Source organism: Mastigoproctus giganteus, chromosome 4 (genome assembly GCF_048544385.1).
Source record: "Mastigoproctus giganteus isolate SK-2022 chromosome 4, ASM4854438v1, whole genome shotgun sequence".
In the NCBI taxonomy this organism is placed as follows: domain Eukaryota; kingdom Metazoa; phylum Arthropoda; class Arachnida; order Uropygi; family Thelyphonidae; genus Mastigoproctus; species Mastigoproctus giganteus.
Genome location: NC_143578.1, coordinates 189,183,168 through 189,199,870, shown reverse-complemented (window position 1 = coordinate 189,199,870; position 16,703 = coordinate 189,183,168). Strand labels below are relative to the sequence as shown.

General features: G+C 35.3%; 1 protein-coding gene across 1 annotated transcript in view; it reads right to left on the bottom strand.

The window, feature by feature from the left end:
* The window catches only part of LOC150087273 (TATA box-binding protein-associated factor RNA polymerase I subunit B-like), a 225,439-nt gene that overhangs the window by 119,250 nt on the left and 89,486 nt on the right, over positions 1–16,703 (bottom strand). Inside the window, exons 8-9 of the mRNA XM_090372433.1 lie at positions 11,963–12,059; positions 2,352–2,481 (exon numbers count right to left, since the gene is read on the bottom strand). Of these exons, the coding sequence (XP_090228559.1) occupies positions 2,352–2,481; positions 11,963–12,059 (227 nt within the window). The remainder of the gene's footprint in view (positions 1–2,351; positions 2,482–11,962; positions 12,060–16,703) is intronic.

Below are 16,703 nucleotides of genomic sequence, written 5' to 3'. Positions count from 1 at the left end.
ATGCATAAGAGGAGAATGGGAGGAATGGCTAATGTCACAGCAGATGAACAGTATCAGCTTTTCATTTGGACAAGTAAGAATTCCCTACTTGAATTAGGCCTCCGTAGCCGAGTGGTCAGGAGCAGGAGTGCAGTAGCACACACTCTTTGAGTAGACCGGGGTTCTAGCCCCTGACTGCTGAATACGGTCTATCTGCCAACCCGCACTGGACCAGCATAGCAGATTATGGTCCATTTCTCTCAGCATGAATTGTTGAGGAGGCTTCCATCCTGCAGTGGGTTGATAATGGCTGCACTTTACTTTTTTTTTTTTACTTACTTGAATTAGATGATAACTTTTGGAGTAATAAGGATTATAATGTGTGATTTTAGCCTAAAACATGGCCTCCTCTAAAGGTATGTCCTGACTGTAATTTAAAATTCATGTACATTCAATTTACACAAATGAAGTTTATATACAGGCATACATGGTTTATAGCAATTTATCTAGTTTTACCTTGGTACAATAATTTTCTATAGGCAAACCCTAACTTATGCAAATTTTCACTTAAAACATGGAGAAGGTATGGTTACGTATAAAAATGAGAGGAGGGAGGTTTGTTAAACAGATACTGAAGCAAAAATTAATGTCAATGAGCACAGAGGAAGGTAGTGGTAGTAGCAAACAAGCATCAGAACAAAGAGGGCTTCTCCGGCTAGTGCTAAAGGTCTAACAAGAAATAAGATAGAATGAAATAAAACAGAGTTGAAGGCTGATAATCCAGAAGGTCTGATTTGTACTACAATAGCAACCAGCACACCCATTACGTATAACAGATTTGAACAATGATGTTGATCACATAACTTGTGGCCATGGGAACTGACTTACTGATTGCGGTCCTATATCTGTAGAGTTCACATTCTCATGTGAACAGAAACTAACATTCTTTTTTACACTATAAAATCAAATCTTGAACAGTAAAACCTACACAAATATGTTAAAATTAAAAAAAAAAGAGACAAATTTAACTATAAAACGATAGAAGATATATTTTTCTACTGCTTAGAACATAAAACATTGACTTACTTCATTCAGTATTTTTCCTGTTCACTTAATAATTAAGAAAGACTTCTAGAATTTAAAAGACAAATCAAAGAAGGCATTTTTCTATAGAAGATGCTTTGTTTCAGATGAGTGAAAAAGATGGCTGAACAGTGTGAAAGAGATAAAACTGGTGGGGTTAAAATGACATCACATTATTGCTTCCTCGTTAATGTTATATTCAGTGTCTAAATTATTCTTATTGGGCATTCTTGGAGTAGGAAAATTTTCCCAATATTTAGATCAAAAAAGGGAATAGCAGTTTCAGCACTTTGCTTATGTACACTCTGAAACATTAAATTGTACATATTTGAAAATGAGAGAGGGGGGGGGGGCAAAACCTCAATCTTACCAACTGAAATCGATCCTTCATGATATGCAAGAATATATTTCTTGCATTGCTCTGATATATTAATGCATTTTATGAATTTTTTTCTGTGTGTATGTCTTTCGTTCTAACAAAAGTTTTAATTCTTTTTCAAACTAAGTATACATTCAGTTATTTTCTTTCTAATAATTATAATACAAATTTAGAAGTTTGTAACTGTACTCTTGTATTATGTACTATTATTCAGCTAATTAACTGAAAGTGGCAAAATGGAATAAATAAGGTGAAGCATACCTAGGAATGTTTTAATAATGTAGGAAGAACAGGTCCAAACAGTCTACTCTTGTCTCATGGTTCCTGTTTTGTTACGTCACTTATTGTATCATATTATGCACATGCAGAACATAATACTGACAGAATAAATAAAACACTTACAGAAAGACTGTTTAACAGCTTTAAATTACGCTCCTTTCAAACTCTTCTTTTTTTCTGACATCTTCTATCCTCCTTAACAATGCAAGCATGCGTGCACGCACGCATGCACACACAAGTTGTTTGATTATTACCAGTCCATAAAGTTAATAAATATAATTTGCATAAAGGAATACTAGGGTGTCTAGAAGATTTTCCAATTAGCTAATTTTGTAAACAGATAAAATTGAAAATATACACATTACCGAAACAAAAAACCATCAAACTCATACCAATTCAAAAGTAATATTCCCAAAAATGGGAACAAAAATAACAATTACTACAAAATCTACCTTTATATCTTTTTTAAATATATGTCTTCTTCTGAGTTTGAAGATTGTACCTATTAATATTTCGTTTTAGTTATAACTATTAGTAATGTAGCAATAATATGCAGGCGTAAATATGTATAATACGTGTATGCATGAATGCACATATACACAAAGGACCCATACCAAATAAATAACTTTACCAGGAAGGCCAAGATCTGCAGTAAACCGCATTACAATAGGAAGAAGAGAACGCTGAGGAAGATCAATGCCAATAAAAGAAGCCAATCTGGAAGTCAATATCAAAACTCTTCCATGCTTAGGAGATATAAACTGTTAATTAAAAAAATAAATAAATAAATAAATAAATAAAATTAATCAGCAAAATGAAACTGCCTATAATAAAAAAATACCTATGTTTTGCATATTAAAATATTAAATCAGTACAAAAATAAAAAGATTGAACTTCTAGCATTTCTATGTAGTGATATATATTTCTTCAAAAGAAACAAAAAATACATATATAAAACTTATTCATAGAAAACAATGTTCGAATGGGGTGGGTAAGGAGGAAAGTTTTCCCCCTCTCTTCTTCAAAGTAATTGCCTTGAGCAGCTACAAACTTGTCAAATAACCTGTAGAATTGTTGGAAGCATTTTTAAACACATTTGACCTGATCACCACCAATTTCTTTATCTAATTTCTCTTTTCATCACTTAGTATGAGTAAAACCTTATACATAAAATTTTATAAACTTATCATGGAGAGATTCAATATTCCTTACATTTTGAGGGTAGAGCTTTAAAATGGTATTTGCAGGTGGGCTGCTAGATAGCACACTAGAATGAACCTAATAATAACTCTCTAGTAGGCATCTGAATCAGTCAGTATATAATCGTATTGCCTCTACCCTACCAGCTAGTGGCTGGAGGGTGTCCGAGTAGTGTGTGTGTGTATGCAAGGGGCATTGATCGAGACCATGTTATGTCAAGGAGATGGATATATTTTTGCTGTGTGCACATCATATCCAAAACTCACAAAACCACTTTTCTTCATTTATCCATTATATTTCTGTTCTTTGGATCAACCTTCCATCACATTTGTCTTCCAAAATTTATAATCTACAGAAATTCAAGTCTAATGTCAACATGCATATTCTGTATTCTCAGCCTTCAACCCCTGCCTAGTAGTAAGTACTATAAGCTCTAGTACCTTTCGTGTTTGTGGTTTTCATAAAAAAAAACTGTAACCTGAAATGTAAATAACAACAACAAAAAAAAAAAAAAGAAATAAACAAATAACCTGAAACCTGTCTTCATTAGTATAACAGTGAACACTAGAGGAAATAAATTCACTGCAGTTATTTTGAAAACAGTATTTAGTCAATGGCTTACATCCTTTTCAAACCATTCAACAAGTTATGTCATGTTTAAAATACAAATTAAATCTATAACCTGTACCATTTTTATAACAGCAGTATGGAAAAATCTCGTTAATACATACTCATTTTATACAAAGTACTCATTTATATGAAGCACATACAATCCCTTGCAAAAGGATAGGCTTTTCTATGTAAATATATTCATTTATTACAGAATTCAGTTAATATGTATTACAAACCCTGGAAAGTGAGGTTCTGGAGATTTCAAGGGCTGCTGGGAGTCACCATGGAACAAGTAAATACATGGGTTGTGTTAGGATAACTAAGAGTAAGAATAGGCGCATGTATACTTGTATGTACACCAATGCTAGGAGTATAGTAACTAAATTCGATGAATTTGAGGTGCTGGTGAAAACGTCAAAGCCTGATGTCGTTGGGATATCAGAGACATGGTGCCACACAGAGATAAGGAATGCAGAATTGGAATTTGGGGAGTACAATGTGTACAGAAAGGAGAGACAGGATAGAAGGGGTAATGCTGTTAGTTAAGAAACTCATAAAATCTAATGAAGTGCATTAACCAAGTTGACATGGGTGGACAGTGCAGTGTTGAATCAGTTTGGTGTGACATAAGCACTGGGAAAACCAAGTTGAGCATAGGAGTGTGTTATAGGCCTAATGACTCTGATGAGTATAATGAAAAACTGTACAGGGAAATAGAGTGGGCCAGTAAATCAGATTGTCTTATAATGGGGAATTTTAACTTCCCAGATATAGACTGGAATGGGCTGGTCACTCACACACTAGCAAGACTTTTATGGCTTTATTGGATGATTGTTTTCTACAGCTTCATGTTCGAGAGGCAACCAGAGGAGTAATACTCTTAATTTGATTTTTGGGTTTTTGCTTTTGTAAAGGTGACTACACTGGTCTCAGACAGTTTTTAAATTCTATAGAGTGGGACCAACTGATGATGTTATCAACATCAAATTCTAAATGGGAAGCATTCAAGGAATTAATCTTAGAAGCTACTAGGCTTTTCATACCGATACTGTTCAATGTTTAGGCCTCAATGGATGTCAGATGAACAAATGAAACTCGTGGCAGAGCAGAACAATGCATGGGATGCATATAAATTATCAGGTGACACAGAAACCTATGGCAGATATAAGCTAGTCTGTAATCAAGTCACAAACGTGATTAGGCAAGTGAAGGCAGATTACGAGGAATCTATAGCAAGCTGTTTGTTTGTTTGTTTGTTATTTGGTTTTTAGGAGCATTAGCAACTAAGGCCATATTGCTCCGGGGATATGCAGTGGTCATTCCCTGACCTTTCCGCATCCTCTGTATTTGGTGGTCACGGGCTCGAACCCCGTCTAATCAAGAAGCGTGTGCTACGCACTGCTACTCCTGCCCACCTGGCTACGGAGGTGCCTCTATAGCAAGCAATGCAAAGAAAACAGTAAAGACTTCTTTACTTCTATAAACTCTAGAAGGAAGGGGATGAATCAGATTGGTCCATTTGCTGTCGACAGTTCAATTGTTGGTGAACCTGCTGAGGTAACCGACAAATAATGAGTATTTTGCATCTACATTCACACATGAGGAGGTCTGTAGGGAAGTGGAGGCCAGAAGCTTATCAAACTCTGGCAGTGAGCTAAATGATTTTGTAATAATTGAGAGCAAAGTGGAGGAGAAATTGTTGAAACTGAACATAAGAAAAGCACCTGGGGTAGATGAGATCTATCCAGTTATATTAAATATTCTATAAAAAGTTATATTAAAAGAAGCAGCAAAGGAAGGAAGTAAAGCCTCAGCCATAATTATGAAAGCTACCTTGGACTCAGGAGAGGTCCTCATGGACTGGACATGTGCAAATGTGTCCCCAATTCACAAAGGGGGATCAAAGGGTGACACGAGTAATTATAGACCTGTTAGTCTAACTTCTGTTCCAGGGAAAATAATGGAGTAACTGGTTAAGGAAGAGATGCAGGATCATCTAGACAAGACTGCACTTACAGTTCAAACACAGCATGGGTTTGTTAAGGGGAAGTCCTGTATAACAAATTTGCTTGGGTACTCTGATGTGGTTACAAAGGAACTGGATGCAAAAAAATAATTTTGATATACTTGGATTCTAGGAAAGCTTTTGATACTGTGGCACATGGAAGACTACTGTACAAATTGGAGCAGTATGGCATTAAGGGCAAGTTGCTACAATGGATAAAAGGATGGTTGAGTGGCAGAAGACAGTTTTGGTATTTATCAATGATACTTATAAAGGTATATCAGGGTTAATATCTAAGTTTGCAGATGATACGAAGGTTGGCAGGGTTGTTAATTACAGTAATGATAGTACACTACTGCAACAGCATCTGGAAAAGTTGAGCAGATGTGCTGAGAGGTGGCAACTGAAGTTTAACATTGACAAATGTAAAGTACTGCATATGGGTAGCAGTAACCCCAGGGTAACATATCAACTGGGTACTAGTGCACTCAGGGTTGTGGAGAACGAAAATGACCTGAAGGTAATTGTGCAGTCAGATATGAGGTTTTCTGACCAGTGCACATAGGAAGCAAGATTAGCTCGTGATGTCTTGTCAATGATGTACAGGAATTTTGCTAGCAGGAATAAGGGGATGATTGTCCCCTTGTATAAGGCAATTGTTAGGCCAAACCTTGAGTATGGTACACAGGTCTGGAGGCCTCAATTTAGGAAAGATGAGAACTGCTGGAACGAGTACAGAAAAGGGCAAGATTGGTGGGCGGAACAAAAGGTTGGTGTTACCAAAAAAGGCTTTAAGTCCTGCAAATTGTAATTTCTGGAGACTAGGCACCCTAGAGGTGATCTGATTGGGTGTATTAAGGCCTTGAGTGGTTTGAGCAAGATCAATGCTGATGGGATTCTCTCTCTCTCTCTCTCTTGCTCAGATTACTCACCTGAGGAAAGACAATTGTAAAGGATATGGATTTTAGTGGAAAATTTAAAGTTTGTGAAGGTAGATGATGAAATTGCTACCACACGATTGTCAACACCAGAAGCTGCTGAGCACCAAACAAAACGATGATGTTTTTGTTACCAGCGACAGCAAAAGTGATGAAAGATAGCCCATGTCTTTTAATCCAGTTTTAGGTCAAACACAGCCATCTAAAAAAGATGCCCAAAATGCATTGAGCATAATAGAGAATGTGTTGGCCTGCAGTAATGTTGATAAAGAAACAACTATTGCATTTGATAATGTCTGTGCTATATTTATTTTTTATTTTTTTGTTTCTGCAAATCCATTTTTTTTTTTTATTAATCACAATAACAGCATAAAGCCTTACATTTGTGATTTACAGTTTTATATACAATTATTATATATACATATAAATGTATTTAACTGTGTTATGGATTTGCTTGTCGTAGTTGTAGAGAGAGAGAGAGAGAGAGAGAGATCACATGGAATGTTGCAATCATTCCATGGTGATAATCCAAATGTGATGATGTCCTTGTTACAATATCTATACTAAGGAGAGATGTGATGTTAGAAAGCCCCTAAAGTCTAACACAAAGTGATTGATATTAATGCTTTTAATTAGCATATAGCACATATTTGGCTAGAATGGGGTGATATAGGTGTATAAAATTTTTTACAAGTAATTAAATACTAATTGTGGTCTTCTAATGAACACTTCTGCATACAGGCCAAGGTACAGAACGCCTGTTACAATAATGGAGGGCACAATGATGTACTGGATAGAGGATCTTTATGTACATCTCTCTGTGCTGTTATGTACTAGTGCTCCATAAATCTATTCTTGATTTGACTGTTTCTTCATACAAGTTTAGTAGGGTGCCTGTTGGACCCCCCCCCAATGCATTGCACATAAATATTTCAGGATGTTCAGCTATTCATGCCATTAATTCATAATTCTGTGATATGTTCTTTACAGGTATGTTTATAGTCAAAGATAAGATCAATAATTTTGCACTCTGCTTAACTGGTGTTCTACAACTGTTCAGTGGTAGTTCAAGATTCAGATGAAGGTCACTTTCTATGAAAATGAATGCAGACTATTTGATGTGTTGAAACTGTAAACCCATTTGATAAGGCTCATTTACTAATTAATAAATAAATTTTCTGTTTATACTTCAGGACTATGACACGGTCAGAGAAGTTGACAAGATCGAGAGAATACAAGAAACAACCGTATTTAGCAGTCCTAGACTTGAACCCTGGTTAATCAAAGCACATGTACTTATGTACCCTCATACCTGATCACTCGGCTATCGCAGATTAAGTTGATGGCACTTAGTTTCTATTCAATCATCCCCATGTGTGTTTAACTGGATATGCTGGAATCACTGAGGACATAGTGTACAATGTGAGTAAAAGGAAGTTTTTTTTTTTTTTTTTCCCTTGTTAGTTGTTGGCGTATCAGCTTCTATGGCCATAATGCACCTCCCAAAATTTTGCATTTTACTGTGATCCAAGCCCGAGGCGGGAATCGAACCTGCAACCTTTGGGTTGCCAGGCAGGCACTTTACCTACCTGGCTAGCCTGGTCGGCATAAAAGGAAGTACACGATCCATAATGCTACTGATTTTTATTCAAAAATGACGTTGCACTTAACACATCACACAAGAAATCCCTCTTGTTTGTAGACAGACATCTGTGTTTTGCCCTGAAAGGTTCTTATTTTCCATGAAGTTTTGTATTAAAAAGCAACAAGTACCCTCACACAGACGACCTCCATCATGTGTCTCAGAGAAGGCTACATGTTTTGTATGGCTTTGGCTTTTTTTTTTTTTTTTTTTTTTATTGGAAGGTGGGATTGACTCATATGACTGCCCATATAAGTCAATAACAGGAATGAATCTTTAATAAGATTTGTCAATTAGGTATCAAGCATGCATGTGTGCATACAAACTTCCAGCTTGTCGTGCCATAAACAATATTTTGACCAGAAGACTATCACCATTCAGTTTGCAATCCACATTCTACTTATTTTATGGTGATTCACTACCAAGTAGTACCACAGACTGGTTAATTTTAGGAACCTTTTAGGCTAAAACAAAACAGGCTAAAATGGATTCCTGCACTCAGTTGATCTCACAACTTCATATGCTCTACTTATGCACCAGTGGCACCTTAACATTAATGATAAATCTTATAAATTAATGTCAGGAACTGACAACTTTTTAAACGTATGGCAGTTAAATGAGTGGCACAATTCACACTATGCAACCATCCAGCACAGGGGAATGCATTTAGAATAGCTAAGACTAATCATTTACTTATTTTTTCAGGTATTAAACCAATAAGAATAATGTAGGCGTATGGTGTTATTCTAAACTGCATGTCCCTGAAATTAAGAAAAAATTAAAAAGTGACTTGGAAATGCATGTAATGTTTGCTTGACAAAGTTTTTAGTGCTGCAGCATAATTATCAATGTATTTAAGAAAACAATTTTTTTTATTACATCACAAACCATGCTAATGCAATGCTTTAGGGGGTCTACTGCTTTGTTTTTGTATTGATGTATTATGAGTAATAAAGGAGATTACACACACACACATTACTGGAAGGTCATTGCTATCATGGATTGTCTCTGATGTTCCATGACTACACTGTTGAGGCTAAAGGTGTGCTTATGGTAAGATTAATTGCTGTGAACATGTGGATTGGAAAATGAAAATATGTACATGTACATATTTTCATTTTCTATAATTAAGATATGTAATATGCAAGTTCTTACATAAGTAAGAAAACAATGTAGCGTTCTAATATCTGTTTGATAAGGTTACCTCATCTACTGGTATCAGTATTTCCTCCTAAGTGGCTGTGTCCATTTATATAACCATTATACAAAAAAATGGCATTGGAAGCTGACCCACTAGGTTATCTAAGTTACATGGGACACCTGTTTCTGACAGAAGATATAGCAAGCATAGTGTGAATTGTACTCTTACTAACTGTGACGAAAAACAGAGTGATATAACTTCAACAGATGAGTGTGAAGACCAAGTTAGTGAAACTGTGTGAACCATCTGATATGTTGAAACTATCAACAGCAAAAACTGGTATATTTTCATGAACTAGTGATGAGTCAGAACCAACCCATTGTGTAATTTGTTGAGACTAAGGAGAAAAATTCAACTTCAAGTGTCACTTCAATAACTAACATAAAAAATATCATTACAAACCAGTAGAATTCTTCAAAAACAATGACAGCCAAGGATTGAAGAAAATACACAGTAGGATGGGAGGTGAAAATGTGGTGGAAGCCACTCATAACACTCAATAGCAAAGTCCAGAGCTGATGAAGTGATTGGGAAGTCACTTCACCTCTAAATTCTAATCTTTACTTCAGTGCTAATGGCAAGAGTAAAGGTTATAAACCACATCAGTGATTTCTGTTAAATAGCAGTGTTTATTGTAGAATTACAAATATGGCCAAAATAAAGTGATTACTATTACGAGTACTGCAAAGCAATGAAATTTACAGATATCATGAATTTATCAATCTCTTACTGTTTGTCAGATATGAGCTAAATGGGGAAGCCCACAATGCTATTTTGTCTTGTCAACTTAATGCCAACTTATTCATAAAGCTTGAAAGCTATTTTCAAAGTTATTGATGAGTTTATCAAAGACAGTTATTTAAGGAACGATGAATTAGAATAAGCAAGAAGGCAGTAGCCATAAGTGGTCCAAAGAAAGAAATTGTATACATACTCATGTACACTGCACCAGAAGCAGTTGACTCACAAAGAAGCAATAGCTATCCAGGAGACATACTTATAGATCTAAAGTAAGTACTTGATGAAGCCAGTAAATTGTCAAATCTGTAAAATACCAGCCACTGAACACCTGACTTTTTGCTCAGCTTTGCAAACTCAGCCTTCTTAACTGAGTTACAAAAAGAGGTATGCAAATGTTTTAAGTTGGAGAAATACTGATATAGATGATAGTAAAGAAATTTGTTTTAATGTGGAAATACTTAATTTATTGAGGCATACTTTTATATGTACAAATAAAATTGTAATTAATTACAATGGATTTAACTACAGGAGAAGGATCACAGTTCAAGTAGGAAAGCAAGCCTCTCAACCTTTAATAAAAATAAATTTTAACCGGTACGACAACATATTCAAACTGTAGTAAAGAGGGTAAGTTTACACATTATGTAAGCAGAATCTCAAATACGATGGGCCACAGTCTATAATTATATTTGGGGTATTCCACTTTACAAGAGGATAATCTCTCTCTCTCATTTCCATTCTGCAATAGCAGAGCTTCATAATTTTCTTGACAATATGGCAAGCATGCATTTGGAAGAGTTTATGTAACAAAGTATTATGGGTTCAAAATAAAGAAGATGAATGGATAAAGCTATTAATGCATGAATGAACAGGTCTTGAAACCAACACAGAACATTATGTTGTGGCATAATTTAAATACTTCTATTAAATTAAACAGCCAAATATTTATGAGCACTTTTGACATTCTGCTGTGGTGTTATTAATATGCAATATTAAGACAGAATAACATCTAATATAATATTTGAAAGGCACATTATTTTTGATCTAAATACCAAAAGCACTTCACCTGTGTAAAGAAATCTATTTATTATTAATAGTGTTTGCAAATCATATTTTGTAAATGTTTTCTCCTCTTCTTCAGTGTTTGTAATCTTGCTATTGCATAATTATCTTGAAAAACACCAAAAGACCAAACTAACAAGTCATTGGTGGGGTATGGGGGGGGAGATTTTTGCAAAACATGATTTGTAGACAATTTTAACAATAAATAGTTTCCAAAAAGACACACAAGTGAAGTATTTTTGGTATTCAACCAAGAATTCTTATGTTTTCTCTTTCTGTCCAGCTGAACGTAAGTGCCGGTTGTTAGTCTATTTAAAAATTTTATGTTAATAATCTCAGAAAAGGGATCAAAATGCTCTGACAAATTTGGTATATCTTAATGTATTGTTAATTTAATTAAAATTTTAAATTATGATCCTACAATGCAGTAGTGTGTTTGGTTCACAGGATATTATACATTGTTAGGAATTTGTGGCAAGGCAGCTAAGATCACAAGGTGTCAGTAAATGCCTAAATTGCATGCATTCTATGTTCAGTTTGCTTGGTTCACAAATTAAGTTATTATGGAACTGTTTTTTTAAGAACTGGTATTCAAAAATAAATACAGATAAATATTCAGTGCAATATACAATGTCTAGTTACTTATAAGTAGACATTGTACAGTGCACACATTTATAACAATCTTATTAACTTATGACTACAAATACAAAGCATATATACAAATGTATCATTATACAAAAAATACGCATGTAATATCATTTCTCATATTATATAACATAACAATATTATAAATGTATTAATGTATTATCTAATTAAATGAGAGATAATCTTAAATTCTTACAGGTGTTAACATTCTCCAATCATTTCCTTTAAGTCCCATTGCTGCAGGAAGATGATGAGACGCATCTAGAAATGGAAAATGGCTTTGTTTTATCCACCTGTAAGATACATAAAAAAAAAAAAAAAAAAATATATATATATATATATATATATATATAATAAGATACTGTAATAGCTTCACTTCACATCTTTTAAACTCCTACATGGTTCCCAAATATAAAATTTATTATTTATTTATTTATTTATTAATTCTGAATTTTTCTGGCAGACCATTAAATATCTGATGAAAAGGCAGTATCTTTTGCACTAGCCTTTAAAATTTATTCATCTACTTTTTGAAAAAAAATTCGTATAACAATCAAATGGTTAAAATTCTCATATCACCTCTAGTCTTCTGTTTCAAGAATGTTTATATTAATTTTGAACTTATCATTTTAGTTTCTTTGCAGGTTGTATTTTTTCTGCAGCATTGCAGCAATTTTATTCAACCTGTTTATCATCATATATTCTGTCGCTGGATTTCTGGTCATATCTGAACTGAGAGTTGTTCGAGGTTGATTTGTAATAGTCATGCCATCCACTCATGTGCAACAGAAATAAAAGCAGTACAGGGTGCCATCAGATTGTCACTCCATGAGCAGACCAGTGTTGTATCATAAAATTTCTGTAAAAAGAGAAAAGGAAACTAGCTGAAATTCTCCAGAGATTAAGTTAACAACGGAGGGGATTGAAGACCTGGCACATGCGGTATCAGTTACACTAGTGTGTGTGTGTGTGTGTGTGTGTGTGTGTGTGTGTGTGTGTGTGTGTGTGTGCACGCGCAATTGGAGCAACAAGCTTTCCCAAGGCCAAGAACAAGTTTGCTATCTTGCCACATGCTTCCATGGCTGACAGCAGCTGTCATGGAGTGAACATCATTATTTTGAGGAGCTGAATTTTGAAAAACAGATGAATTACAGGGATTTATATTACAACAAAAATGTATATAAGTGTTTTAAATACAGAGGCAATTATCCATGAACACTTACTGCTCAATAAAATATGCACACAGTACTTTGAAGGCATGCATTGCTGTTTCTATCCAATGTCTAATTTGAGAGAAATGCAATTCTACAGCAAATTGTGACTAAACATATTACATGCCCAGAACCAAATTACAGCACAAAGGATCTCCACCACCCAAAAGGATGCCGATGATTTATCAGAAAGTAGTTGTTGCCATTTCTGCTGAACACTAAATCACTTTGAACTCAAAGGAAATGCATTTCTGCAGCAAATGGTGATATGAACAAAAGAGATCCAGTACAGAATAACACCATAAAGTAATTCAACTAATATATCTGAATGGAATATTGCACGTTATCATTATCTAAATACTTGAAATGAAAGTGCTTCATCTGAAGTTTAGAATCTATTTAAAAAAAATAATAATAATTAAAATTATTAATTTAAGTGAAAATATAAGGATAATTCATGAATCACAGTTTTTAGAAGATATCAGTAATAGGTTTCTAAACTTTACAAAGGTGAAGTGCTTTCATTTAAAGTATTTAGATATAATCTTCAGCAGACAAGATCATGGCACTTTTTTCTTTTTTTTTTTTTCCTTTTTTGGGATTCAAAAGAGTAAGGTTCTTGTCAGTTTTCTGCCACCTCATGAAACAGATAATGTATTATAGCAAATGTGCTTCTTAATAATGTGCATACAGCTATTTGCAAGAAAAGGCCTAAGAACCTGTCAAAAAGGGATTTAGTTTTGTTAGGAGACTCCACTATGAGGGAAATGGGCAAACTTTTTTGTAATAATGATAGGTAGATTACAGATACGGTGTGTGTGTCTGCTGAGAGCAACAAATGACGATGTTAGCAACAGATTATCAGATGTTTTGGAAGGGAGGTAAAGAGAGCATTATTCATGAAGATTAATAATGTTAAATGCACAAACTGATAATCTGTTAGATAAATACAGAAGCATGCTGAAAAAATGCTGCTAGTTAGGTCAGAATATGTGTCTGCAATTCTGCCATGCATAATATAAGGAACTATACTCTGAAAACCTTGTAGAGACTTGAGGGAAATCTATAAGGTTTTTGGGAAGAAATTTTTATCAGAGTGGAATGCCCTATATGTAGAAGGAATCTATTTTCTTGAAATGGAATACATTTGAACAAAGGTAGTGCTCAGGTCTTTGCCAATATCACCGAGGAGCCCTTAAGAGTTTAAGGTGAGATAATACAGACAGATCAATCTTATGTGGGTTTTCAAAGTAATGCATGCACATGTCTCAACAGTTCTCTTTTTGTGGCCACAAAAGCCAATATTGGTAAGATGTGCCAAGACAGTAATGCTTCAAGCAAACAGGAAGCTAATGCTAGGGAAACACGCTTAAATAACTTCAAGGAGGGTGTGCCAGAGTAGTAATCTATACAAGAACAGTCTTACTAGAAAAGTCATTTAGTCTTAATTGTACTAAGAAATATTAGGACAACTACTACTAACATAATAATGGACGCATGGTGTTGGACAGAAATAGGGGATGATGACATTCACTATGGTATGTATAATATATTTAGAAAGGATAGGCATGATAGAAGGGACGGGAAGGGGGGAATGTTCATGCATCTTATCAAAGCAAGTTATATAAAATCAGTGTGGTGTGAATAACTGGATGCAATATGAATGCAATAGAATGAGAGTAAGGATATGCTTCAGACACCACATGATTGTGAAGGGCTTCCACATGCAGGGCAAACAAGCAAGCAAATGAGAAAATCTTATTATGGATGATTTCAATTTTAGTTATAATAATGACAGTAATGACAGTACACTACTGCAACAGGATCTAGAAAAGTTGAGCAGATGGGCTGAGAGGTGGCAACTGAAGCTTAACATTGGCAAATGTAAAGTACTGCATATGGGTAGCAGTAACAACAACAGAGTAACATACCAACTGTTCGGTGCTACACTCAGAGTAGTGGAGAATGAAAAAGACCTGGGGATAATTGTGCAGTCAGATATGAAGTTTTCTCAGCAGTGCAGACAGGCTGCTAGAGTAGCTCATGGTGTCTTGTAAATGATATACAGGAATTTTGCTAGCAGGGATAAGGAGGTGATTATCCCCTTGTATAAGGCAATGGTCACACCTTGCCTTGAGTACTGCACACAGGCCTGGAGACCTCATTTTAGGAAGGTTGTACAGCTGCTGAAATGAGTACAAAGAAGAGCAGCAAGATTGGTGAATGGAACAAAGAGTTGCTGTTACCCAGAAAGGCTTAAATTCTGCAAATTGCAGCAACTGGAGTCTAGGCATCTGCGAGATGATCTGACTGAGGTGTATAAGGACTTGAATGCTTTCAGTAAGCTCAATGGCAGATGGAATTCTTAATTTTGTTCAGATTATTCACCTGAGGGAACATAAATTCAAACTGAGGAAAGACAGTTGTAGATGTGTGGAAATTTGCCTTTAGCCAGCGGATGGTTGATTGTTGGAACATCCATCTGTCGTAGTGGAGTTGGCAACTTAAATAAGTTCAGGGCAGAACTAGACACGCATTTGGAGTGGATGGATGGGTGAAATGGGAAGTTTTTTTTTTTTTTTTTGCTGATGCTATATAAGCTTGCTTTCTTGCATAATATGCCTCTATTAATGCTAATGCTATTCACCATACAGTGCAAGTTTGCACTGTATTCCTGTACTGGCAAAAAAAAGTAGTTAAGAAAATAAAAATTATGTGCTTCCACCTCACATAAGAAGACAACATATCTTTCATAAGCCTATGAAAGATATGTTGGCTCACTCTCCTGTCGGGTGCCAATGCCTCTTGAGATTTTAAGCTGAAGCCTTTGCTTGTGCATCACTCTAGCACTCCCAGAGTATTTAAACAACAAAAGGTCAACAAAGGCATGCTGGGAGTGTTTGTGCAGTAGCAAGAAAGCCTGAGTTACAGGATATGTCTTCAATGAATGAGAGCATGAAGTTTTCTGTCCTTTGGTAAAGAGTTACCTTGAGAAAAATAAGCTTCCTGTGAAGGCACTGCTCCTGCTGGATAATGTGCCTGGCCATGATCCCAACCTTGTTCAATCTCTTAAGGCACAATCTGATTTTGTTCAATTCAAATTTTTGCCACCCAGCACCGCTCCTGTTCAACCAATGGACCAGCAAGTAATTGCAAACTTCAAGAAAATCTACACCACGAAAATGTTCACCAGTTGCTTTGCAGCTGGTGAACAGTTGAAAACGCTGTTACCCTCAAAGATGTTTGGAGGTCAAAATTCAACATGCTGGACTGTGTGAGGCTGATTGTATGTTCTTGGAGTGATGTTTCCACAAGGTGCTTAAATTCAGCCTGGAAAAACATCTGGCCTTTAATTATCCATAACATTGATGGATTTGAAGATGATGGTGCTTTGACAAATGATATTGTTACTCTTGGTAAATCAATGGGCCTGGAGGTTGGCAAAGAGGATATGGAGGACCTTATTGGTGCTCATGGGCATGAGCTAACAACAGAGGAACTACAAGAGTTGGAGAAAATTACAGAGAGTAACACTAGAGAGGAAGTGGAAGAAAAAGCTTCAAAGAGTGTCAGCTGAAGACTTTAATTTCTTGTTGGGAGCATTTAAAAGAAGTGGTAAAAAAAACACCCTGACATTGAAAACACTGAACTCGTGGTGCAAAATGGAAGACAAAGTCATTTCTTACTTCAGGAAGCTAAAAAAAGTCATCAAAAACAGTCCACTTT